The sequence below is a fragment of the Meles meles genome, chromosome 17 (genome assembly GCF_922984935.1).
Source record: "Meles meles chromosome 17, mMelMel3.1 paternal haplotype, whole genome shotgun sequence".
NCBI classification, from domain to species: domain Eukaryota; kingdom Metazoa; phylum Chordata; class Mammalia; order Carnivora; family Mustelidae; genus Meles; species Meles meles.
The window spans coordinates 6,530,435-6,557,600 of record NC_060082.1 but is presented as its reverse complement, the minus strand read 5'-3'; the positions used below and the strand labels follow the sequence as shown (position 1 = coordinate 6,557,600).

The window sequence follows — 27,166 nt, the reverse complement described above, 5'->3', positions numbered from 1 at the left end:
GAAAGTGCAACAGGAACCCAGAGAAAGAAATTCACGTTGTCAGACACATGGTCTTGCATCTCAGTGATGTGCTTCCCTCCAGACTAACACCCCCCAGGAGTAAGGGACCACGACTGACTCACTCGAGTCACCCCCTGAATCACCCAGCACAACCCCCGGCCCGAGTGTGTTCAAGTTCGTATAATTCCTTGAGTGAATGGAAATTCCCTTTCCCAGGCAACCGCTCTGACTAGAAGGCAGGGCCACCAGGCTGCTCACTCAGCAACGGAGTCCCAACCTTTATCCGTTTTGCCGACAAAAGCAAGTCATTTGACTCTGGGTTCCCCCAAATCCCAAAGGAAGAGCTGATACCCATTCTGCCAGTGAGAAAAACAGGAAGGAGGTAGGGGTGCTGTGGGTGGGGTCAGCAGAGTCCCGGACACCAGAGGGACGCGGGTGAATCGAGGTCCCGCGGTGGGTGCAAGGGGGGCCCTGGCACTCAGGATTGTGACCCCCCGGGGAGCACACATCTAATCTCTGAGGAATCCTACCGGTCTCCTGAAGGCAATTTCTAGGGATTATACGTGTGACTTTCTGCTTTCCCAGAAGATCACAAACCCTTTATCTGTGCTCGGTTTCTGAAGGGGCAGAGGTGAACAGATGGACAATTAAAAAAATTTCAGTCAAGATAAAACTAACACGAGCTGGAAAAGTCTCAAATGACCACCAAAAGACGAGGACTAAACACCAAGCAGAAATCCTCCGTCGTTTCTAGATAGTGCAATTGAGCCTAAGAAGAATTTCCCTCTCGGCCTGAAAGATAACGTGGATGTGCTTCTTGTACTTACGTGCACAGAAACGGCAGGGCCAGAAGGGAAGAGCAGCAGAAACTTAGTTGAATTTATCCGGCCCCACCAGCCCGACAGCTCCGGGGCCCAGCAGGCGGGGGACGGGGCTCTCACCTGTAGATGGGGTCCTGCATCACCAGCATCTTGCTCTCATCCCACGTCCACTCCTTTTTCTGCAATAAAAGAAGCTGTAAATGAATAAGTTAGGCTTGTCCTTCGCTACAGAACCAGGGCACACGTAAGCCACTAATCGTTTCGCAAACACATGCGTCCGCTCCTGGCCTGACTTCTGAGAGGCCTGGAGCCGAGGGCTCCAAAGGACAAGTGGGAGATGTCCTGTCTAGTCTGGGCAGCTTCCTCGAGCACTTTAAGGAGAGTCTCCCTCCGGGACACAGAGGGCAGGTGGGAGCCAAGGCCGCCACCCCCCCCCCGCCCCCGAGGACCGCAAGTGGACTCCAAAGCAAAATATCACGGAGAGATCACCAAGGGGAGAAAAAGAGACTACACGTCACTCCAGAGGAGTGGGAGCAGGAGGAGGAACACAAGGGAGAAGGAGGCAGAGCTGTGGGAAAGCCAGCTCCCATCCCCCTTCCTTACAGGGGAGCAGGTGGCGCCCAGGCCTGGCGAGGTTACTAGTACATTGTAGCTACCCAAGAGGACAGTCCTGCTGCCCGTGAACCTAACTGTGAATGCCAAGGAGACCCCAGGGCAGCTGGGCATGAGGACAAGGACAGAGGCTTCGGGGCTGTCCTGGAGACCCCAGGTGCTTGATGAAGTGAGAAGCACCCCCCGGGCGTTGAAGAAGCATCAGGACAGCAGCCGCCACACCCTCCCAGGCCCTCCCCCAGCCCCCACCACCAGGTGCAGGGACAGGGACCCCTGCCGCACCTCCACTGGCCTTGGCCACAGAGGCAGGGCTGTCCAGGACAACTGGGGAAGAACACACTCCTCCCTCCATGAAAGAGGGTCAAGCAGAGTGAAGGCAAGAAAGCCTTTGTGGACTCCATTGCTGCTTCATGAGTGCTCTCTGCACCCAGGGGGGTGGCCCTCCAAGCACCGGGGTGGGAAGAAAGGCCTCCGCCAGGGCCCGGGGGAGACCCTGTTCAGGCCTTTCAGAGACATGAAGCAGCGTGTGTCCAGCAGCTTTGCTCACACACGACCCCGGACGCGCCCAGCAGACAGCACCGCCTGCGCGGGCCGCTTCATCCCCAAAGTCTGAGTCAATCCCAATCCGGCCCACAGAGGTGGACGGTCGACTAGCTTATAAGCATTCAACACCGACGCTGTCTCAGACAAGAAAACTCTGCTTCAAGAACTAGTTTTTCAAAAATTGCCTTCCTGGAATGGCCACACTCAGCCGTGCGAGATTTTCATGTACAAACCGTCCATTCAGCGCACACACCGACACAAGGAGCCTGCGTCTTTTTCTCAACGAGACCCCTCCAGAGGTAGACATACAACCAGGCCAGGCCCTCTTCTTCGTACTAGATCATCCCCAGCTTAGCAGAGTCCTCACCAGACCACGCTTCTGGACTTCTCGCTACCTTAGCTGACCTTGTCTGTACCCATGCCATTTGCCAGTGTCCCCCTCGAAACCTGGTCCTCTCAGGTCCTCTGGCCTGAATCCCTTACTGATTCATAGGTGGTCAGATTGGCAGAGACAAGTCCGTTTCTGCATTCCAGGGCTGATACTCTTAGCCCAGCAAGGACTAGCGGATCGTATTTCCAGCAGCCCTATATGCGCCTACTGGCTTGCGTCGGGCCAGCTTCCACGGCACACACTGAGATTTTTCCAAGTCAAAGTGACTATCATTTGGATGCCTGTGTTAAACATGCAGTATAAATGTTCACCCTGGGAGCTCTTTGAACAGCAAAACAGGTTTCAAACGTGGCTTGATTTGGGGCAACTTGTAATATAAATGCTAAATAATTAAGTATTATATTAAATCAGATTTCTATTTAAGGACACGTATCCTGCCCGGTCTTAATTCAGTTCAGTTAGCAGCAGAGGTGGAGAGAGAACTCCTCTGCTCGCCGGTGAGCCCATTCACCTGGACTGTATTTCAGCGGTTGTAGGTTTTAGTGCTAGTATTTCCATTTCGTTCTTCTTTCTTCTCTTTCTACTGAGCCTTCCTACTTCTTCTGTGTCAAGAGCGTAACTGCTCATGGAAGGATCTTTGTGACGGCGCCCTAACGTCCTTGTCAGATGATTCCAACCCGTCATCTCGGTAGTGCCATCTCTTGACTCTCTTTTTACACATTTGAGATTTTCCCCATTTCTGGTAGAGCAAGCGCTTTTCGATCGAAACCTCAACATTTCAGAAAATACTTTTAGAAGAGATACCCGGCACCCCTAGAGGATATCCTGACCAAAAAATAAACAACTTTCCACCTACTTATTTTCCTTTTCTGAAAATTGCATTAAAATCTGGTCCACTCCCTTCACGGATTTTGCAGGAATCCTTGTCCTATGTCCATTAAATTGATGAGGGGATCAGAAAATTACCAAGATAAGTCAAAGGACCTGGGGCAAAGTGTACGCTTCAATATCCCTTCCAGGCCACCATCTTTCAAATAAGACCCTGAGCCATGCAGAGACCCCAGCATGGTGTCCCCCTAGTTTACAGCCTGGTCAAGATGAGAGCTAAGTTCCGATTTATAAACCAGGGCCCATTCTCTGGTACAACTGAGCGTCAGTGCAGAAACATCAACCACATCCCTCAGAGGGAAGCCCAGTGGACCTAAGGAATAATGTCTTCTCTCTTGCTCTGAAATCATTTCACAGACCTCCTCTTTTTCAAATGTTCCAGAGGAAAACACAAAAACAAAGACCACACACACAAATCGCCCGCTTCTCACTTTTCTAAACAGAAATAAACATTCTTTGAAGGAAAAAATATATTCTTAATAAGAGAAGGAAAACAGGAATCAAAGTTGGCTTCAACCATGGGACAGCGACGTTATTAATAAAGATTACCTACGGCCAGACTTAGTTTCACTGGCTCCAGAAGCTCACACAGCTCCCGCTTCTACCTGAAAACATTTCTTGTTTAAATGCTTAGAAATAAAGATCTTGGGGGTCTTGGAAGCTGCATGAGGAAATTTTTAGTTTTGCTACCACTGTCTTGAATGGGCTGTAGTCTCCGAGACAGACCCGAAAATGAAGACATTTCAAGTCCAGATGGGAGCGCAGTGGAGAAGCAAGGGGAAGACAGGAGGGAAGGAGAGGGGTGCACACCCGAAGCCATCAGCCCCTCTCTGAGGCAGAGGGCACCTCACAGCCACGTTTACTGCTAACAGGACGACCAGCAGGATGGAACGAGCTGGTCCTCAGCCTCCTTCAGCCTGAGGTCCAGGCTCAGGCATGGCCTCCCCAGCACCATGGAGAGTCCGTGAGGCCCATCAGCGAGGCCCAGGGAGATGGAGACCGACCCGCTCACCAGCTCCGCAGACAGAAAGGAATGGGAGTGGACGGGGAGTACCCTAGGGGTGACTGTCCAGCCTTCTGCCAGACTCCCACCCTGTACGCGTATAATCATGTCCCTCTGCACCTGCCAAGGACACTCTTAGCATCGTTGAGCCCTTCAGGAGGCCTCTGAACTAGAGCTTACTAGCCTGTCTCTATGCCTTCCCCTCCCTCATGTCTCCTCCCTTCCTATGAATTCCTCACACCAAGGTAATTTAAAAAATCAACACGAATCGAGCAGCTTAACTTGAGAGAAGGCTCTGCGTCACATTATTGGCTCGCCCAAACTTCCTGGAGAGAGGAAGCTGAATGTGTCCCAAGACCTCCAATTACAGGGAGTAAGACCACGGGTCCCCCCTGGGGCATTCTGAAACCCAAGATCAGTGTGGTGAGGGTCCTGCTTCGGGAACGCCCCCAGCTAAGGAGTGTGCAGGGACGCCCGGGGCAGACCCATCCCTGGCAGCCATGGGAGGCCCCCCTGCACCTGGCTTTGGCTCCAGGACTCCCTGACAGCCTTGCCACGGCTTTCTCAGAGCACACCGCCACCTAAGAGACTGTCTCCCACCCTTCTCTCCTGCCCTGCTCTCTCCTTCACCTGGAAACAGCCCCACACGGAACTGTGAGAGCTACCCGGCCTCGCCCAGGGCCTCCCCACCTTCTCGAACAGACACTGAATCCCATCTTGGCATTTGGTTTTTGGAGGACCTAGAATAACACAAAGTGAGAAAGAAAAGATACAGGCAAGTCATTTTTAGCTGCTTCCTTTTCTATTCTCCCAAAAAAATTCTCCAGCGGATACAGAAGAAAAGTCTTCCTTTCATTTAATAACGTTTCTACAATACTTCCTTCACGTTTTCATCATTGATCACAACCTTAAAAGATAAACACTAAGGCTCAGAGACATTACTCCCCCTCCCCCCGCCAAGTTCACCTAGCACGGTGGTAATGAAACCCAACTCGTACACCTCCAGAAGGAGAACTTGTACACGTTCTCCTTGCCACTCCAAGTGATATAATCAGAGAAAGTCAGTCTCCACCGCCTGCAAATGGTAAAGGGCTCGCAGACCACGGAGTGGGGGAAGCACGTCCTTTATCTAATGAGTGCAAATGGCCAGTCCTCCAGGGAAAGTTACAGCCATTCCGACATTCCAAAAATCTGCCGGCAGGGAATAGGATGTGGGAACTGGGTCAGAGATAGGACTGCCTGGAACAGTGCCAAGAACAGGAGAGAGAGTTGGGATAATTATCCTAGCTGTCCTGTCTCCTCTTAGAGCCCAGAAATGGATAAGGCACCTTTGAAGCTCTTCCCCAGGAACCCAAAAGTGGAGGAAGAATTTGTATCGGTCCTGACTTCCTGGACACATCCCCAAGTCTGTGAGCTTTACCATTATTCAGGCTCCTGGCGGCAGTGGAGACTTCTTAAAAAACAAAACACAGTAGCTCCTGCCGGGTGTGAGTGTCGCCAGCCCCTCCCCCAGGAGACCGTTGCAGTTGGTCGCCCCCTGCTCCTCGGTAACCATGTGCGACCGAAAGGCCGTGATCAAAAACGCCGACATGTCGGAGGAGATGCAACAGGACTCGGTGGAGTGTGCCACTCAGGCGTTGGAGAAATATAGCATAGAGAAGGACATTGCGGCCCATATTAAAAAGGAGTTTGACAAGAAGTACAACCCCACCTGGCACTGCATCGTGGGGAGGAACTTCGGTAGTTACGTGACGCATGAAACCAAACACTTCATCTACTTCTACCTGGGCCAAGTGGCCGTTCTGCTGTTCAAATCTGGTTAAACGCATGGACTGTGTCACACACCCAGTGATCCATCCAAAACCAAGGACTGCAGCCCAAATTCCAAATACCAGAGACTGAAATCTTCAGCCTTGCCTAGCGGAACACCTCGATCTTTGAACCTTTATTGTGTTGTTTTGCGCAGGGTATTCTCTGTACAAATTTGTTGTGGTTCTAAAACAATTAGCAAAACAGCTTACATTTGTATTTATTTTCTATTCCATACCTCTGCCCCATGTTTTTTCTCCTCAAAATCCATTCCTTTCAAATAAATCTGTTGGAGAAGTGAAAAAAACAAAACAAAACACAACACAACCTTGCAAGGGCCTTATTAACTTAGCTTGACAAGTTCTCCATGCTTCCAGACAGAACGGGATTAGTCTGAAAATAGAGCAATCCCTCATCTTTAGACATCACCCATGGATACAGGTAACACATTTCAAAACCGCAGTGTTCATAAATCCTCACACAAGGTACATAATCCCCAATGTGCGTGCTTTAAAATGAGCAGACGATAAAGGGGGCCTAGAAACATGACATGGTAGGAGGAAGACTGGACCAAGTTTGGTCCTGGCTCCATCGGTAACTGTGTGGGCGACCCTGGGACGGTCACGGGGCCTCTCCTGTCCTTTGTTACCAAAACCCAATCAACCACAGGAGCAGACTCAATCGTTCCTGAAGTTCTTTATCCTGAATTCTGGTTCTACCATTCTACCCTGCCACTTTTCTTATGCAATTAGATTTGACGTCTGTGTTTCCAGAATAACTAAAGCTACTCTTTGGGCAGGAAACTGGTTCTCCGGCGATGTGCTATCCTGGTGACAGAGCACAGGCTAGAAGTTAAAGACCTTGGGTTAATGAGGCATTTCCTAGAGAGAAGCTTTTCTCTGAGCAGCCTAAAGAGATGCGTAGACACACGGCAACACAGTGGTGGAAAGCCCCTACTTATTTGAGGGAGACAGACCCAATTCAGACCTTGACGTCACCTCTGATGGGATGTGAGGTCTTGGGCAAGTTGTTCGATCTTCTTTCGTGACATGAGCCTAAGGACGGTACCTACGTCATAGAGTGGTTATGACCAATTAATAAGCATACGGAACATCAAACGGGCCCAGCAAATGGCAGGTGTTCAATACCAGCGTTAGCCACTATTTTTAGCTGTTCTCGTTACCATCTTTGCATGGAATTACTCTCATGAGTTTGGTCCCTCTCTTCTTCTACCTTCCCAAAGAGATGAAACCAGAATTAGAGAGAAGACAGGGTCCCTGCCCCTAAAGGCTTAGCCCATGGGGGAAGAGAGATAAATAACTCTAATGCACATCTGTCGGAGCTGTAATAGACCTACGTGTGCAGATAAGGCCATTAAAAATAATTGTGCGGGGTGCCTGGGTGGCTCAGTGGGTTAAAGCCACTGCCTTCAGCTCAGGTCATGATCCCAGTGTCCTGGAATCGAGCCCCGCATCGGGCTCTCTGCTCCGCAGGGAGCCTGCTTCCTCCTCTCTCTCTGCCTGCCTCTCTGCCTAGTTGTGATTTCTCTCTGTCAAATAAATAAAAATAAAAAAAATAATAATTTTGCTGGAAAGGGTCCATGTCTAATACCCTTATGGATCCTACTCAGTTCCTTGAACATGGTAGACACACAATGAGAACGAAGGAGCCTTTGTAGGATGTTAGGAGAGCCTTAGGAGATCTCAACCCAGTTACCGGAATACAAGAGATATCATGTGAAACTGAGGCCTTTCAGATCCTTTCATAGAAAAACCCTTTGGATGAAGTTCAAGACTAATCTTACTCGGAAGCCCACTCCCTAGCAAATAGCACTGTAGTGGGACTCCAAGGTTACAATAAAGGATCATTATTATATACACAGCGAAGCTAATTACTTGGGTCTGGCTGGGAACTGAAGAAAATGAACTGACTGGGAGCTGACAAAGCCACTTAATAGTGGGGTTCGCAGCGCAAATCTCCACCAAGGGTCCAGGGAAATTGAGATTCATTACCTGCTGGCATCAGTTCAAGATGACAGCATTTTTAGATGCTTGTTAACATACCTGAAAAGATATATTTTACATCTCAGTGAGAGATGATCGTAAAATATCTGGCTATGGTCTGTCCTGGAATCGGGCCCCTGAGCAGGTCTGGCTGAGAGTACCACTGAAGTGAATGACATCCATTGAGGCCTTCTGGAGCTTGGGAAAGGCTCTCCTTGTGTCTTCAAATGGGCAAATGGACAAGAGCAGAAAAGAGGGAGGGAATGTGAGAGCCACAAGTATCAAACGAGACTTCATTTGATCCAACTTCTAAGTACTTAGTTCTTCCTGATTTGAGGACATCATCACAAATCACGTTCACTCATCCAGTGAGCCAACAACCACAATAATGGAAAACACACCACACGCGCCAGGTTCCCGAGTAAGTGCTGGGCTTACCACAATGGCCCCATTCTTAAGAAGTTCTTGGGAGGGCAGGGAATCCCTAAAAACACACCTTCTCTGCAATCCCCACCCCCCACCCCGGGGAGAAAGCATCCCAACATTCACCAAGCATAGACAGGCAGGCAGGTCCCATCCCGCCCTAGAGAATCAGGAGGCAACAACACACAAACCCACTTGGCCTCTAGGGTCTGCTTTGTTTCTAGCCCAGGGGGCTCTCAGGACCTACAGTAAGGACAGGTGACCCACACGCCCAAGCAGCACAGAGCATCCCGGTGGGCGAGGTGAAAGTGATCACCTGATCTAACTCTTTTTTTTTTTTTTTTAAGATTTTATTTATTTATTTGACAGACAGATAAGATTTTATTTATTTATTCACAAGTAGGCAGAGAGGCAGGCAGAGAGAGGGGGGGAAGCAGGCTCCCCACTGAGCAGAGAGCCCGATGTGGGGCTCGATCTCAGGACCCTGAGATCATGACCTGAGCAGAAGGCAGAGGCTCAACCCACTGAGCCACCCAGGTGCCCCCTGATCCAACTCTTGAGAGTGAAGCTCAGAGATGCAAAATAACCTGCCTATGACCCCACAGCCAGGAAGGGAAGAGCCAGGACGAGGACCCAGGTCTTCTCTTCTTAGTGAAGGGCTCCCTCCAGCATGCACACTAACCCAGGGAAAGTCAAAGTGTTTGCAGGCGGAGGGGACGAGTCAACATTTTGACCATGGAGGGCAGCCCAGACACTGAGGAATCCATTGAGAATGTCAGGCTGGACCTATACTGTGCCCATGGCTCATTATCAGCTGTGACCTTTGCTACATCCTCAGCCACTGGACAAGAGCTCTAGTTCTTAACCTTGATGAGGATGGCCATCAGACATCTGCAGACTGTTCCATTTCCTTGGAGACAAGCGTGGCACATCTGCACTCGGCCCCTCTCCGTTCTCTACACAGAGACAGACACGCAGATGGCGAGGTGGTGTGAGCACTGATATCAGGGGCCGGCCACAAGGGAACCAAACGACACAGAGGCTGACCGCTGTGAATGTGCACCCAGCTTCCCAGGCGACATAAATGAATACTGTGCTTACAGCCTCTATCCAAATCACAAGCACGCCCGAAACAGACACCAGGCAGGGGTAGAGAAGACAAGACAGGAAGCATCCCTTTCCCAAGCCTGGCATCAAAAAAATCAGACTGAGGAAAGACCTGTTAGATCACCTCTTGTCTAGGCCAGCTGGAGAGGGAACCCACACTAGCAATTACCAGGGATGGAGTTTCAAAATGAGTCACAAGGTCGCACGGGCCCCCTGGGGAAGATGCTTCTCCAGCTCAGCTCTCATTACTCAGTAGAAGGAAGCTGGCTTCTCTGCCAGGTGTCACCTCAGCACAAAGGTGTCCTTACAGGGGATGTGATCTTGGGCAAAAATATTTAAGGCTCTTCGACACCAGTTTCCTCATATGCAGATTGGGGACGATGCTGTGGCTTAGGGTACCTGACACGTGACCCGGGGAGATGAAGAATAAGACTGCCTCCTAAGGGCAAAGCCACAAAGTGCCATCATCGTGGATCAAATCAGAGGTCTACAAAGTCACCTGCAGAGACAGAATAGGCCCCACGACAGCAGACCGTGAGATGGCGCCAACGGAAAGATGACATCAGCTGAAGTGTGAGCTCACCAGGGCAGTGGGGAGGGGCAGGGACGGTGAGCCGGGAGGCTACACAAGTCGGTGACGAAGGCAGACCCTGGGACAGCATGGGCCCAACAAGGTCCCTACGAACATCCAAGGGACCCATTTATCATGGAACCAGGGGCCAGGAAACATTCCTGCCGCGCAATTAGTGGACTTACTCCATTTCTCCATTCCCTGCTCACCGAACCGTGTCTAACCACGTGCCTTCCCACATCACGTGCCTCAGAGAAAACGTGCTTTTCGGGCCGTCAGGCTAACGGGAGCATCTGGCCTGGGCAACCGTTCCATGTCTCAAAGCGAGTGAAGGAACTGGTGGTCGAGGCTGCGCGCGAGCCCCTCTGGAGCTCTGCCGGGGGAGCCTTGGACTCTGGAAGGCCGATCGCTCAGCACCCGGCCGGGGAGCTGAGTGAGGACACGTGAGAGTGGCTGATTTCCCGAGGGGACTGGATGCTGTAGAAGCTGACCGCGTGTCCCCAAGCCCTTCCCAGGAGGTCTGATGCAGGGACGCATGCGATGGGCGTGGAGGCATCTCGTTATCTGGAAAGTGTCCCCATACCACAACCACTACTTCATCAGATAGGACACGAGGGCCCTCGACCACTGCCTCCCCCCACCCCCCCATGAAGGGCTGAGTAAAGCTCCCTGCCACACGAGACCAGAACCTGCCTGGGACTCAGGCTGCCTGAGTCATGAGCTGGGGTTGCACGGGCCCGTGCTTTTTTCTGAGGGTACTTCTTGCTTTTAAACTCACACGGCCTGGGTGGCTCAGTGGGTTAAAGCCTCTGCCTTCGGCTCAGGTCATGATCCCAGGGTCCTGGGATTGAGCCCTGCATTGGGCTCTCTGCTCAGCAGGGAGCCTGCTTCCTCCTCTCTCTCTCTCTCTCTCTCTGCCTGCCTCTCTGCCTACTTGTGATCTCTGTCCAATAAATTAAAAAAAAATAAAAAAAATTTTATAAACTCACACGGCCATCACCACCCGTGATTTATTTCACTGGCTTCAGCAACTCTCCTGCCCAGGGACTCTTAAGAAGACGATATTCCAAAGACAGCCCCACAGTTAACCCCTGCGTGCACACATGTGCGGTGGGGGAGGGGCAGAAAAATGCCCCTCCCCACCCCCCACCGCCGACCGAGAACAAGATGGGGACTCTGGCCCCGCTGTGGAGGTTTATCAAGGCAAAAACATTTCAGAAGCGATTACAAATTCCCTACTGCTTGTGAATTTTTAAAGAGCTCTTTATGAACGGTATTATCATATTCTATTTTTTTCCGGTATAATTCCAGCCTCATAGCCATAACACTTTCTAGAACCTCCCCTCAAGATATTTAGGGAGCGTAAGAGAACAAGTTTTGCTTTAATACATGGCAGACCTTTATAAATGTCCATGTGTTGAGAGAAAAAATGGCGACCTACGGAAGCAGAGCAGCCCCCCCCGTGGAGTGGTGTCCGGTGCTACCTGGGCCCGTGTTTTCGTGAGGAGGACACGGAGCAGATTTACCTCCTCGGACTGGCAAGACGACTCCCCTTCCACGTCTCTCTCAACTACCTGGTTCTCCCAGTTCACCTGTGACTACGTACTCGTCTTCACCTTCTAGAGTCCCGACCCTCAGGGTCTACCTCGAGTCCCACCTGAATTAACGGCGTCTTGGGTTCGGAACCAAAAGCAGCTTGAGGGGTGTCTACACTACGATGCCCCTGCGTGAGGGTGCCGCCACCGGTCCGTGTAAAACAAGGCCACCCTAAATCCAAAAGGTACCCGCAGAGTCAAGAAACACAGAAACAGAAGGACTCCTCCTGTATCCTCCATCCTCACAAAGCCCCTTTCTGCTTCTTTCTGGAAACATACACTCTCCCCTCTGCCAATACGCACATCTAGCTTTGCCCAGCGGTTAACATCATGCTCCCACGACACGTACAAGCAGCACAAACACAGCCACGCATTTAAGTGACGTTCGCTTCCTCTCTTGTGTCACCCCAGCTCAGAGGAATGCCCCCCAAATGGCTCCGTCCCCCCACTGCCCCCCTCCACCTTGGCCACAGCCCAGGCTTCCACGGAACAGCAGCGGCGGGTGGGTCTTGAGGGACTATCCCGAGAGTCGGGCTGAAGCAGCAGCAACAGGACAACACGGTGGGGCTGGGGGGACGGAGGGCAGTTCCCGGGACAGGAGGCGACAGAAGGCGATAAGGAAGCCTCCTCATCATCCACCCTCCCGCCAAACCCTCCGACTCGGCATCACGTTCAACTTCAAGTACTTCCTAAGATCAAGACTCCAAGGTCCAGGTGACGAAATGCAAGGATGGCAGGAGGTGGAGCCCTGTTTGCCCACGGGACGCCAGCACATGGAGCCGTCGGGCTGAGGAGGCCACCGGCCTCTACCTCTTCTGCTGCAACCGCGGCCTCTCAACACTGTTGCTGCCCCGGGTAAGACCATTCCCCAGACGAGGAAGGATTCTGTCCAGGGAGCGGCCTAGCAAAGACAAGGCATCCCACGCCCACCTTCCCTGCCCCCCTCCTCCCTAGTTTCTGGGTCAGAGCCCCTTACCTTCTTCTTCTTCTTCAGAATCACTTTCACTCCATCCACCGAAACCATAATGCTCACCTTCTTCTTCTTGATGTTCTTGGCTTTGAACTCATACTGCAGGGGGAGGAGAGAAAGAAGCACAGTCCAGTCAGGTCAGTTACCTGCATGGCCCCAACTAGCTCAAGCCCCGGAAGGCGGCGACAGACGGATTCTCAGGGGCTGTAAAGGCAGGTGGGTGTCTCGGGGTCAGCACCTGGCCACCAGGGATGACCGTGGAATGGGGTAACCCATCCCAAGGAGATGAAGACAGAGCCCGCCTTCAAAACATCATCAGAAACCCAGAACCTTCCCTCGAAAACTCATTCTGATGGTCAACAACCTCCACTGACAGGTTTTTCCTGTGTCTACGCAAACGCTGTGGAAACTGAATTCCGTCTTCGTGGAGGATTAGGAAGAGCTGCTACCAGTTTTGAACCAGGGTTGTTGTGGGGTTTTTTCACGTGTTAAAAAATCATGAATTCTAAGTTATTCTCTGTAAGTTCAAGCTCAAATTCCTTTATCCATAGGTCAGTGTCCAAGTCTACCCACAGCTCTATTAGCCTGAAATATTCTGGAGAGTATTCTAGAAAGGATCTGACTAATGGCGGTTACGAGGTGGGGCACTGCCTCACAACCCCTATGGGTCCCTACGCTGCTGACGGAGACTGGCCTCATCCTCATCCCCATTCTCCGTTACATTTGCTCATTCCTAGCCATTTCTTGTTCCTGTGCGGACACCTGGGTTGGCCGGTATAGGTCTACATTTTCCTCACTGAACTTCACCATGAGCACTGGCCCAATTTATTAAAGTTATTTTCATCGGGTCCCCATCTTAGGAGCAGCTCATAGCAAATTTCTGCACCAAGCTAGTAAAACATCCAGACTACAGGTTACACAATGAAAACACAAGACCCGGAGCAAAGATCTCTACTCCAACCCGCAGCCCCTCTTCTCTGGGACTTTTTATACTCAACACGCTCTCCCAGCACGCCACCAGCCAAGCTTGGCACGGCACTCAGCTCCTCACCGGCACATCTAGAACCTAATTATTTCTAACTAGAAATGAACCCAATCCATCCTAATGAGATGAAAACATAACCTACTTTGAACAATCTCATTAGAAATCCAGAACCTTCAATACTCTGGGTCAATACTCTGATGTTAAGGATTTAACTTAGAGCTTCCGACCCTGCCTGCCCTCTGTCCCTTCCCCTGCAATCTGAGCCAATCCTACCCTGTTGCATAGTCTGTGCCCATGCCCCCAGGCTGGCTGCCTCCTGCAGACAAGGACGCACCTAACTGCAGCTAGAGGTTTTTCTTTCCCGTGTGAGGGCAGGTTCTGGCTGAGGCTGATTAGAGTTTCCGGTGACAGCAACATACAGCACTCCCCGCTCTGGTGGTCACTCTTCGTACCCTGTCAACAGCTGTGTTTTTGCCAAGGGGAGCTTGAAAGAAAAGCAAACCAGAGGGGCAGGCGTGTGGAGAAAGAAAACAGCAAGCTCAGACTTCGCTTCGGAGTGTGTCTGACAGCACGGGAGGAGAAGCGTGTCGCACCGGCGTGTGGCTCAGGACCAGGCCTCGGCCACGCACCTGATCCCTCTCTAGGCGGCAGCTGTCAGCCACTGAAGGCTACAGCGTGTCTGGCATGCGCCGCGGGACCTGGCTGTGATCCACGGCGAGTCCCCTGACTGCGCCTTCTGCGCGGGTACAGTGTTCAACGAACAGAAATGACCTCGGGTGGGCGAGCCAGCACGGGAATCTGCCAGTGACCGACTTTGGCCCCGTGCCCACTGGGACAGGTGAACCTGTCTTCTGTGGCTTGTCTTTGCTGTCTTCCGGGAGTTCACTCACAAGCTCCACGTACTTCCTCCTTCTACTTTTCCAGCAATAACCTGAAGTATTCGATGTCCACATCTAGAAGGCGCCATGTCCCTCCCCCAGCTCTAGTTTTAGAGAGCCCACTGCCTGCTAAACCATCTTAGAGGTACTCCATTTCCAGAAGAATCTGGTAGCAGCTGATCATCTCTTTCTTGTTGGATCCACCTCCCCACTGGTTGCCCGGTCCCTAGTTTTTAAAAGTCAAGATTCCCCCCACAGCCAAGGCTGGCAAGGAGGCAGCCAGCCAGCACCTGGCCCGTGCATCTGAAACACTGTTTCTAGAGCTCACATCCTGATAAGACATGCCTTTTAATACCCTGATCTGAAGAAGAGACGATGTAACTGAACGTCCTCTTCAGACCTGGAACACAGTCTCCCTCCTCCCCCCATGGCTCTTCCGGGCTCTGTGGGCACAGGGCCTACCCGGAAAAGCATGACCAAAATGGCTGCCCCAGAGCCTCAGTGACAATGACAAAGCAGGTGTCCCTCCTGACAGCAGCTGGTGGAATGCTCTGGAGAGCTTCCGTACAAACAGGGGCAAGACAGGCATGAAACGGGCCCCGTTACGGCTGCCAGGACTGCCTGAATGACGTTTAGAAGAGCTCGTGGGCTGCTCACGTTGGGCACCCCTGGCCCCTGCCCGGTGTGCGGGTGTCCTTGACCCTTTCCAGCCCGAGAGGAAATACTCCAACTGCGGGTCCGCCGGAAACTCCAGAAATCAAAGGAAGTGAAGTGTCTGAGCACGGCTGAACAGTTACTCTCCTGAAACTCGGTTTGTACGGCAACTGCACTTCACTTGGACCAGGTTATTATGGTCGCGGCGGGAGACGAGACCGACCTGGAGGCGGGGGACATCACGGGGGGAACCAGGAGAGCAGAGGGCCGGGCCTCACAGGGATGAGCCTCCTTTTGCCCAGGCTGTGTGCTCTGGCTGGCGGCGGGGGTGGGGTGGGGTGGTGGCAGGCTCAGGAGGAAGCGTGTGTATGAGCTTGTGCAGATGATATGAGCGTGTGCAGGATGGAAAGCTAGTCTGCTGCGGCTCTGCCAAGGGGTGAGGAACAAACAGCCCCCCCACCCCCACCCAGAGCCGCCGTCTGCAGCGTCTGCCCCGTCTCCGGCCTCCCGAGGAGCCCAGGCCAGCTCCGGAGGCCGAGCCAACCAGCCAGGCTCCCCCTCCGTGTGGTCAGGCTGACCCGACGTGCTGACTCGGCCAGCCGGGGCCCCGCCACAGGGGCAGATGAAGCCCTCCAGACCACAGTCACAGGCTAGGGGTCTGTCACCAGAGCCTGGGGACCTGGTGGCAGGACGGAGTGCTGTGCAGAGCAGCGGGGCCCGTGCAGGGGAGGCGGGGAAGAGGGAGGTGTTCAGGTGCAACAGAGCCTGGAGGAAACCTTCTCGGGCTTCCAGAAGGGAAACTCCATACCCGGGAAACATGGGGAAGCGGGGAGACAGAGCTTGGTGATGGTCACAGGACAATGTGAGTGCTGTATGCAAACGCCATAGAGCAGTTCTCGAGAATGGTGGAAGTGGAAAATGTTATGTCCATCTTACCGCAACAAAAAGATGAAAATTGTACACACGGTAGAGAAACACAGCCCTCCTCATGGCGGGGCCACTTTAGCTCTGCTTGCCCCTACTTCTGTCCCTCTCCCGCAGGCACGTGAAACAGGTCCCCCTCTTCCATTCTTCCGGTTGCTGTTTCCTGTGCCTGGGATGCCCCCCCCCCCACCTGCTTGGTGGGCTTCTGCTTCTTCTGGAATTATCCTGGGAGCCCTCTGCACAGCAAAGCCTCGCAGGTCCGCTGCCAGCTTCCTCCCCCGGGGCTGAGCCATCGGCGGGGACTTGACAGCCATCCATAAGCCTCTAGAATCCCTCCCCACCGACTGGTTGTTCACCTCCCCGCTAGGCCAGGCCCGCCCCTTCAAGAACAAGAAATAGGACCTATCTGTCCCCAAGAAACTAGCTCCAGGACACGAGAGGGTGATAAAGGAGTGTCAAATCAATTCATGAAGTCAGTTGATGGTGGTTATTCACAGACCCCGAAGAAAACGCGACACTGTCTGCAAAGGTAAAATAAATATTCCTGAAGTTAATTAACAAACGAGCTGAAGTTATTAAAACCTAGATTCCATTCTCAGCATAAGGGCTTTGAGAAGATCTGACTTCCTGAATTCTTCCTTACTGCAAACACACTGCTCAGCATCTTCATTTCTGCCTGCTCCATATATTCATTGCATAAAATACTTCAGCTTTCATTATTGGTCAAGGCTGTTCCCAATCATCTGGTGGCGCCAGAGGAACCTCAGTTCCCTGGGCTTTCCCGCTTCCCTAAGTTCCAGCTCCTGTGCCTGGGCAGCCAAAATATGAGGGACAGGGTGCTCGGGAACCGCGGCAGTGCCTGGCCCCACCGGGTAGCACAGTGACTCGACCTGCTCATTCGTGTGAAGCCACAGACATGTGAGCAAGACTCCGTGTCACTCGGCATCAGGGAAGCACAAATCCAAACTACAGTGAGATCCCACCTCACGCCCGTCAGAACGGCTAAAATGAACACATCAGGAAACGGCAGATGTTGGCGAGCCTGCGGAGAAGGGGGACTCCTCTCCGCTGTTGGTGGGAATGCAAGCTGGTGCAGCCACTCTGGAAACCCGTATGGAGATTCCTCAGAAAGTTAAAAATAGAGCCACCCTACAACCCAGCAATTGCATGAGTAGGTATTTACCTCAAAGATACAAATGTAGTGATCTGAAGGGGTACCTGCACCCCAATATTTATGCCAGCAATGTCCACAATAGCCAAACTATGGAAAGGCTCCAGGTGTCCATCGACAGATGAATGGATAAAGAAGACGTAGTGTATATATATATATACACAAAGAAATGCTGCTCAGACATCAAAAAAAATGAAATCTTGCCATTTGTAATGATGTGGCTGGAATCAGAAGGTATTTTGCTAAGTGAAATAAGTCAATCAGAGAAAATTATCACATGATCTCACTCATATGTGGAATTTAAGAAACAAAACAGGATCAATGGAAGGGAGGGAAAAATAAAAGAAGAAGAAATCAGAGAGGGAGATAAACCTTAAGGGACTCTTAACCATAGGCAACAAACTAAGGATTGCTGGAGTCGGGGTGGTGGGGGGATGGGGTAACTGGCCGATGGCCATTAAGGAGGGCACATGATATAATGAGCACTGGGTATTAAATAAATATATATTAATATTTATATATGATATATGATATGATATATATAATATAATATACAATTACTAAAATAAGTTTAATTGTTAATTATTAATACTGATTAATTAAATAAATAAGACTGACAAATCAATGAACTCTGTATCTGAAACTAATAATCCACTACCTGATTAATTAATTGAACTTAAATTTTTTTAAAAAGCATATGAATCATTAAAAAAAAAGAAATGTGAGCAACGTAAAGACCATAGTACTAAAACCAAATTCTGAAATACCTGTAAAGCTTCCTGTGAACACTAGGTGAAGACATTCAGTTCCTAATAATCAATCAGCCTCAAGCCCAGCATCTCATTTTAGCAAGACCCATAAGTGAAAGTTGGGTATAAGTAAAATCTCTCTAAGCTGCAAAATACTCAAAAGGAACCAGAGGAGCTACTTTTTAAAGAAAGGAATATTCACTGATATTGTATCATAAATGTTGAGCTTAAGTATTGACCCAGCTCTGTAGACCAGGAGATCTGAAACTCAAGTTTTAAATTCCACGTGGCAGGGGTGCCTGGGTGGCTCAGTGGGTTAAAGCCTCTGCCTTCGGCTCAGGTCATGATCCCAGGGTCCTGGGATCGAGCCCCACATCGGGCTCCCTGCTCAGTGGGGAGCCTGCTTCCCCCTCTCTCTCTCTGTCTGCTTCTCTGCCTACTTGTGATCTCTGTCTGTCAAACAAATAAATAAAATCTTAAAAAAAAAAATAAATTCCACTTGGCATACCGGATTTTTTTTTTAAAAAAAGCAAAATTCCAGACCCAGCCCTCGGAGATGCTCATTCAGCAGATCTGAGGTTGGGCCAGAAGCTGGCATTTTGGGGGGATACTGGAGGTAGCAGAGATTGCACTGTTCAGAAACACCACTCTGGGTCCCGGAAGCGTGTTGTAAGGACTCGTTCATATTCTCATTGGCCTCTAGAATCGCGTTAGACGAAATCAGGGTGTCTTGTTCATACAGGTACTGTGTTTTAAAGTATGGCTACTACTGTTCGCAATTAAAACACAGATTCTTAGAAAGGCACCGTGGCTCTTTGCTGTCATCCATTTTCCTAAATCAAAGGCAGCTAAAGGTCCAACTATTCTGTCGGGAGAGAATTCTGGTGTGTGGTTCCTACATTCCATTTTATGCATTTTGTAGCCCTGACATATTTCATTAACACAATTTTAGAGGAATGCTTGTGCTCGAAATGGTCAGGACCACAACCATTGACCAAACATCGCATCTTAGGAATGAAGAAAGCCACTGCCCAAAGATGGCCCCCAAAAAAGTTCCTCAGGTTCATGAGCAGAAAACCCGAGTCTGGAAGCCACATCTTCTGACCCCCTCCCTGTACTCATGGCATTATTGTATCTGTTCTTTTCACGGGCCCGGGATCCTGGCTCTAGCAAATGAAGTGATTCATTCATTCCTCCATACATCCAATATAAGCATAATGAGCTCTCTGGTGTGCAGGCAACCCACCTTACAACAAAGAAAAGAAGGAAGAATTAGAAGCTAACTTCATGGGGACCCTTCGTGGCTCAGTGGCTTAAGCCTCTGCCTTGGGCTCAGGTTATGGTCTCAGGGTCCTAGGATCGAGCCCCGTACCAAGCTCTCTGCTCAGCAGGGAGTCTGCTTCCCCCTCTCCCTCTGCTTGCCTCTCTGCCTACTTGTGCTCTCTCTGTCAAATAAATAAATAAAATCTTTAAAAAAAAAAAAAAGAAACCAACTTTACAGAATCTGGAACATTCTCAGGCTGCTCAGTGGAAAGCCTGCAATGTCCCTCCCCCCCAATTCTTTCCCACACCACTCACACTGGCTGCTCTCATTTCCTCAGTTGCTTCCTACCCTGTGCCACACCCAGGGACACAGGTCAGTGACCTGGGAAGGGTGCGGAATGCCAGTGAAATCATGAAAATATGGCGAAGGGGCCCTCTGAACAGAGGCAGGGTTTGGGGGCAGGAAATATCCAAGTTCTCGCTATTTTGACCAGCGAGGAAGGGGCAAAAGGTCGATCCAGACCCAAATGTTCCGGGGGAGGGAAGCGTCTGCAGGGTCAGGAGACCGGCAAGCCGGCTGGGGGCATATCCAGCAGGCCCCCGGTGGCGGGTGGCAGCAGGGCCTCGAGGGCAGGCGATCCGGGGCTGTGTACTCAGGGGAGCCCGTGAGTGGCGGCTGCTCCCGGGAGAGAAATACAGCCATCACTTTTTCCAACCCGGAGCATGTTGACAGGTCATGGGGAGCTGAACGACAACCCGAATGATTAAGGGGCCTCGCAGGGGTGATTTATGGAGCAGGATAAGAACCAGCACTAATAATAAGCTACTGCTCTCGGGTTGCTTTCCCCTCCGCCTGCGCTCATGGCTCACCTTCTGAGCAAAACCCGAGGCAGAGGCGGGTGAAGAGCCACGAATTAAGCTGTGACCGATAGGACCAATTCTGCCTTCCCCTCTAGTATCCAACCCAGACACTCCTCTAAACGGTGAGGCTCGTAATCGGGAAGACAGGAATGTTAAACTAGCCTTTCAGAGGAAGAAAGGAAAAATGCTTCAACAGTGTAACTCGTCCCTACACACACTCAGACAGACAGACATGCAACCAGGAGAAGAGGTCTGCTAGTATTTAGGAAGGCCGTGAATGGAAGATTTAAGGGTTTTCTTCCTCAGATCCAAATGGGTTATGAGACAATACTGAATCCTTCCATCTTTCTAAGGTATCTTTAAAAGAAGGCCATCGCTCATGGACCGTGACCTCCCCGGGCAACCTCGTCATGAGCTGTGAGCATCCCACAGCCACCTTGTAAAGTTAAATGAAACCCTTTGCATTGAGGGTTATGAGGGTCCCCGAAGAAGCCAGGCTTGTGCTCTTAGCTGTGTGATCTTGAGTGGAACACTTAACCTCTCTGGGAACCACCCTTTGCTTCTGTGAAATGAGGGTACTAGGCCGGATTACATCTGAGACTCTTCCCAGTTCTCAGTGCGACTGACACCACACAATCCACCCTTGCAGCACGCGGCCGTGGACGGGCCCACGCCAGACCCAGAAGCAAGGGAAGAGGGTGGAAGGGAGAAAGCGTGCAATGGACAGGGGAGGGTTCTCAACTGGAGAGCAAATTATTAGAGTTTTGTACAGAAAGCTTGGTGGGGGTCACATGCTTTTGGGCTTTGAAAGAAGCGCAGAGCAGAAGGGCAGAGGCTGAACATAAATCCTGGCACCAGCATCGAAGATTCCAAAAGGACCGAGAGTAAAAAGGGGAACCCCAAGAAAGACCAGGAACATAGACCTAGTACGGGACTGTAAGAATGAAGAAAACGTGCTGATAAAATTCCTGTAGAGGGACGCCTGGGTGGCTCAGTCGGTTAAACCACTGCCTTCAGCTCAGGTCATGATCCCAGGGTCCTGGGATCAAGTCCCATATCAGGCTCCTTCCTCAGCAGGGAGTCTGCTTCTCTCTCTGCCTCTGCCTGCCTCTCTGCCTACTTGTGTTCTCTCTCTTTCTGACAAATAAATAAATAAACAAAATCTTTAAAAAGAAAAATCCTAAAGAGACAGAGAAGCAGGATAAATAAGCAGTCTCTCAATCCTCTGCCTAGAAAAAGTAGCGATGGGGGCGCCTGGGTGGCTCAGTGGGTTAAAGCCTCTGCCTTAGGCTCAGGTCATGATCCCAGGGTCCTGGGATCGAGCCCCGCATCGGGCTCTCTGCTCCGCGGGGAGCCTGCTTCCTCCTCTCTCTCTCTGCCTGCCTCTCTGCCTACTTGTGATTTCTCTCTGTCAAATAAATAAAATTTAAAAAAAAAAAAAGTAGCGATGCTTTCAACAGGGACAGCGCACGGGTGAGCACACGCGAGGCTTCCCCCTTCCTTGCCTCTCCTAAGTCTTTGTTCCAGGGCTCACCACGCAGAGGCGAGGAGAGATTTGAGACACCTGTGCTTGCACTCACCCATGAGGGTCGGGCGTTCTCGGGTTTAAGGGGGGAAACCGTGGGCAGATCAGGGGACTGTGATGAATGTTCGTGGTATAATGAAAGATGGGAGGGAAAGGATCACTCTTGGGAGACCTGAAGACAATACTTGAGAAGGAGGAGTTGGGAGGGTTCTTGGAGTAATGGTGTTGTCTCAGTCAAGTGCTCATTCAGCCTTTAAGAGGACAGCGGCAGTTGTGTTTGAAAAGCAGTTTCTCATGAGGAGTCTGAAATCTACTCCCAGAAGCTTCCACTTGTGATTCTCTAAAGTGGTGTTTCTCAAACATGATGGTCCACATGACTCATGTGGGGATCTTCCTAAGTTACAGGATGGGGAGGTGGGAAGTGGGGCATGGATGCATTTCTAAACAAGGTTCCGGGGGATGCTGGTGCTCTGGTCCGTGGACCACATTTTGAGTAGCAAGGGTCTAGAGCGCGCGTGTACGCCCAAAAGGTATTCGGAAACTTTAACTGTCTGAACGAATGATCTCTAAGGGTTTTGTTTTTATCCTAATATTTTATGATTCCCACCAACTATAATATTATTATTATTATCCTGGTTACAGTAAAAATTGAGAGAGGGTGTTTCTCATAAACAGCCCACCTTTGATGGCCAAAAATCAAACTCTAGTAGACAAAAAGGATTTTAAAAAACTAGTATCCAGAGCACGAGTTCCCAGAAGGGATGACAATCTGAAGAGTTACTGACTTGTTTCCAAGCATAATAATTTCCCACTGTCAGCAGGTGGCAATATTTCCTCCAGGTCCAAGGGATCACCAAGCGCAGCAAAGGTTCTCCACCCTGGCCGTGCAATGGGACCGTTTGGGATGCTGACGAAATCCCCAGTATCTGGATCCCACCCCCAGAAATCCTGATTTCATTGGTGTGGTGTACAGCCTGGACACTGGGATTTTTTAAAAGCTCCCCAGGTGGTGCTAAGGTAGTAGAGTGAGATGCAGCAGACCCAGAGGAACCAAGAGGCAAAGAGGGGTAAGAGGTGAACGCTGGCCACGGCCATCCCATCAGCAGGCGCATCCCATAATCTCCACTCAACTTCATTGTCCCTTCTGGCCCATTACCAGCAGGTTACAGGTTGTTGTACTGAATACTTAGGCCTGACACCAAAAACATGAACTAGCAAAGAAAATGTTTTGATAAATTGGACTTCATCACAATTTTAAAAACTTCTGTTCTGTGGAAGCCAGTTTGACTCGAAGAAAAAGACGAGCTACAACCAGGAGACCATACGTGCAAGTTACACACCTGACAAAAAGCACACCCAAATACCCAAGGGGCACTCGAAATCATTAAAAAATTCCAAGTAAAAACTGGGCAAGAGACCAACAGAACTTCTTCAGAGCACATAGGAAGGCCAAGAAGCACATGAAAAGAAGCCAGCAAGGATTGGAGGTTGGTTCAGAGTTGCTGTGTGACTGGAGGAACCATAACCACAGTGAGTCTTGCCTAGGAAAGCAGGGCATAATATTATTTTTGTGCACTGGAACTTCTGAAGTCGGCATCCGAGGGCCCACTGAGCTGTGTCCAGACATCATCACAGCTCCCTAAGACAACAGCACAGTCCCCCAAGGCAGGGATAATGGCTTCCCATGATAAGATGCTCAACATCATTAGCCGTAAGGGACATGTAAACGGGACCACAAGGAGATCCCACTCTGTACTAATTAGAATAGCTAAAGTAAAATAAATAAATAAATAAATGGTACCACCACCAAGCACTAGCGAGGATGGAACACAACTGGGCCTCTGGTAGGCTGCTGATGGAAATGTCAAATAACACGCCCAGTCTGGAAAATGGTTGAGCAGTTCCTCCTAAAGTTACACATATGCTTACCATATGGCCAGTGTTAGCTCAGCTAGGTATTTACCCAGAGAAAGAAAAACTTATGTTCCCACAAAAACTCGTACAGGAAACGCTCCTGCTCTATTTATAATCACTAAAATTAGAAACAACCCAATATCCTTCCAGCAGGTAAATAAACTGTGGTACATCTACATGATGGAATATAATCAAAAGTCATAAGGAAAATATGTAGTTCAAGTGTGAGGTGTAGCGTTATTAAAAAAAAAAAATCACAGGTGGGAATGAAAACTGGTGCACCCATTCCAGAAAATGGTATGGAGTTTCCTCGAAAAGTTAAAAACAGAGCTACCCGACAATCCCGCAATTGTGCTACTAAGTCTTTACCCAAAGAATAGAAAAATACTAATTCAAAGGGATACATTCACCCTGATACTTCCAGCAGCAACATCCACAATAACCAAGTCATGGAAAGAGCCCAAGTGTCCATCGGCGGATGAATGGATAAAGAAGACGTGGTGTGTATACACAACGGAATATTACTCAGCTGTCAAAAAGAGTAAAATCTGGGATGCCTGGGTGGCTCAGTCGGTTAAGTCACAGCTCTGGTCGTGATCCCAGGGTCCTGGGATTGAGTCCCGCGTTGGGGTCCTTGCTCAGTGGAGAGCCTGCTTCTCTCTCTGCCTCTGCCTGCCACTCTGCCTGCTTGTGCTTTCTCTCTCTTTGACAAATAAATTAAAAAAAAGAAAGACTGAAATCTTGTCATTTGCAACAACATGGATGGAGCTAAAGGGTATGATGCTGACTGAAATAAGTCAGTGAGAGAAAGACAAATACCATATGATTTCACTCATACGTGGAATTCAAGATACAAAACAAATAAGCAAAGGGGCTGTGGGGGAGGGGGAGAGAGAGACCAAGAAACAGCCTCTTCACTCTAGAGAATGCACTGCTGGTCACCAGAGGGGAGGTGGGTGGGGGAACGGGTGATAGGGACGAAGGAGGCTCTCGCAAGGACCACCGGAGGTGAAGCACTAAACAGCGCACCTGAAACTAACACGACACTGTGTTTACTAATGGAAATTTAAAAACTTAAAAAAACAAAAATGGTAAATTGGTTGGAAGGTTAAAAAAACCTAACAAATGAAAATGAAATACTGATTCCCGCAAAACCTGGAAGCATCTCAAAGACATCACGCTTTGAATGCAAAAGGCAGACTCAGAGGTTACATCCAGGTGTAAATCCAGTTACAGGACATCCTCAGGGCAAAACTGGTGACAGAGAACAACGGGGTAGTCGCCAGGGGTTAGGGCTGGGGAGAGGGTATGGCCATCAGGGACAGCACCAGGGAGAAGGGGGTGACGGCGACGGTGCCGCGCCTGATTGTGGTCATGGCCACTAGAGTCTAGAGGCTAAAATTCACAAAACTATACCATAAAATCGATTTTACCCTGTTAACTTTAAAAATAAATGAAATTTTAACATTTTTAGTTTACATTTTAAATTTAAATTTTAAGTTAATTTTAAAAATCAAATGAAAACCAAAACGCTCTGGGCTAGATGAAACACTAGGATCAGGGATGCTCCGACCTTCTCCTCTTCAGGGGGTTCCCCCACTCCACACCTCCAGGGCGGGAACAGACTGTCAGGAGTGCTGTTCCCATGCAGTGCGAACGACAGTGATGGTCCCAGACCCCCTCCCCTCCAGGTTAAGAGCGAGGGCTCCTGTGGTGCCCTACAGTGCAGGCCGGGAGAACCTCACACTGGCCGGATGAGATGGGGAAGACTTCCCAGCCCCAGGGCTCCCTCCACAGCCGGCCCATCCAGACACCTGCTGGATCACTGGGCTGGGGCGACAGACACCCTCAGGTTCCCCCACTGCTCTGCATCCAAGCCTTCTCCACTCTGTCTGGTACCCTGGAGCCTTTGGGAGGCCATTTCTGTGGCCCCGGCGTGGACACCCCTTCCCTTCGGGAACTGTAATCAAGAGTGGATGTGTTTCTACGGGCACAGGCGCTCAACACTCCAACAGGCAGAAGTCCTTTTTCGGCATTTCCTAGGCAGGAGTCTGCCAACGGGCAACACCGAGTCCACCATCCTGTCGGCTCCTGAACACCGGCCTCGTCCCCGAATCCACACACAGGGGACCTGCTCTCAGAGCCACCCCCCACCGCCACCCCGCCCCCACCCACTCTGCATCATTACCGCCCAGAGAGGTTCCTTCAAACCCATGTACGTGGGTCTTGCCCTCCAGCCTTCTGGAAGTCTCAGAGCACTTTCCCATGATCCCACTTCACCCTGGCCAGCGCGCTCCAACTTGGCCTCGTGTCTTTTCTGTTTCTCCCCATAATTTCAGGGGTGTCCTGAAGATGATGCTGCAGGGTGAGGGAGGGCCCCAAAAATGCACCCCACCATGATCCTAATTTTCTTGAAACACTATATATAATAGGTTCTGACCAAAAATTTTCTATAACAACAGACTGCCTAAATAAGAGACTCCAAACCCGCTATTCAACGCTTTCAGCCAACGGACCCAAAGCGGCCAGTTTCCCTTCTACCAACTGCTCCCTGACACATGTGACGTCTAAGCTTGACTCTGCAGAGCCCTGGGCTCGGGACAGAGCCTCAGCGACCTCTTCAGGGCTGAGAAAACACACAGGTGGAAATGTGTGTCCGCCCACCTGCAGCCTACAGCTCTCATGTTTAATACGTTGGCGTTCCACATAATATTCCGTTTGACAAATGAGGTCTTAACTTTTTCTTTAAGATTTTATTTATCTTAGAGAGCAAGCAAAAGCACCAGCCAGGAGTGGGCGGCGGGCCAAGGCAGAGAAAGAAGCAGACTTCCCGCTGAGCAGGGGACCCCAACTGGGGCTCGATCCCAGGACCCTGGGATCACGACACCTCAAATTTTTCTTTAAAAATTGAAACCTTGGGGCACCTGGGAGGCTTAATCAGTTACGCACCTGCCTTCAGTTTGGGTCATGATCTTGGGGTCCTGAGATCGAGCCCCACACCGGCTCCCTGCTCAGCGGGGAGTCTGCTTCTCTCTCCCTCTTAGCCCTTCCCTTCTGCTCGTTCTCGCTCTCAAACTAAAAAAAAAAAAATAAAAATTTGAAATTCACTGACCTACATGAAGTACTGTGCTGCAACCATTCAAATGCACTGTGGTTTATTCACGGTCTATTCTGAAGATAGCAGGGATTTTTGGGGGGGTTTGCGCCGCTACTTACGTAATTACTGCCTTAAAACTCCCGCGGTCCCTTTATCTATCCAAAGTCTTCTCTTGCCTTCTTCAAACAGCACTTCCTAAACACCCACCCTGACTACCGGAACCTAAAGGAATTTCTTCCGTGCTGCTACGGCAATTAGCACTCGGGGGGCTGGTTTCCTAACTACGCCGAATACACAACACGCTAACACTCTTTACTTGGAACGAGTCCTCTCTCATCTTCTCAACCAGACTCAGTTCTCTGAAGGCAGGTGCTCTCTAGGTTCAGCTTTATATCCAATGTAGTGTCTG

General features: G+C 50.4%; 2 protein-coding genes across 10 annotated transcripts in view; one reads left to right on the top strand and one right to left on the bottom strand.

The window, feature by feature from the left end:
* Positions 1-27,166, bottom strand: part of LOC123927451 (nitric oxide synthase 1 adaptor protein) — a 276,952-nt gene that overhangs the window by 62,894 nt on the left and 186,892 nt on the right. For 5 of the 9 annotated variants that reach the window (XM_045982033.1, XM_045982025.1, XM_045982027.1 and 2 more), the window contains 2 exons: positions 12,743-12,835; positions 942-1,015 (listed from right to left, as the gene is read on the bottom strand). In XM_045982033.1, the coding sequence (XP_045837989.1) occupies positions 942-1,015; positions 12,743-12,835 (167 nt within the window). Of the gene's footprint in view, positions 1-941; positions 1,016-12,742; positions 12,836-14,055; positions 14,153-27,166 lie in introns of those variants that run through there. The other 4 variants (XM_045982026.1, XM_045982035.1, XM_045982030.1 and 1 more) reach the window with 2 other exon arrangements.
* On the top strand, positions 5,733-6,374 carry LOC123927452 (dynein light chain 1, cytoplasmic-like). Its single transcript, XM_045982036.1, has one exon. The coding sequence runs from the start codon at positions 5,812-5,814 to the stop codon at positions 6,079-6,081; it is 270 nt and encodes an 89-aa protein (XP_045837992.1). The 5' UTR covers positions 5,733-5,811; the 3' UTR covers positions 6,082-6,374.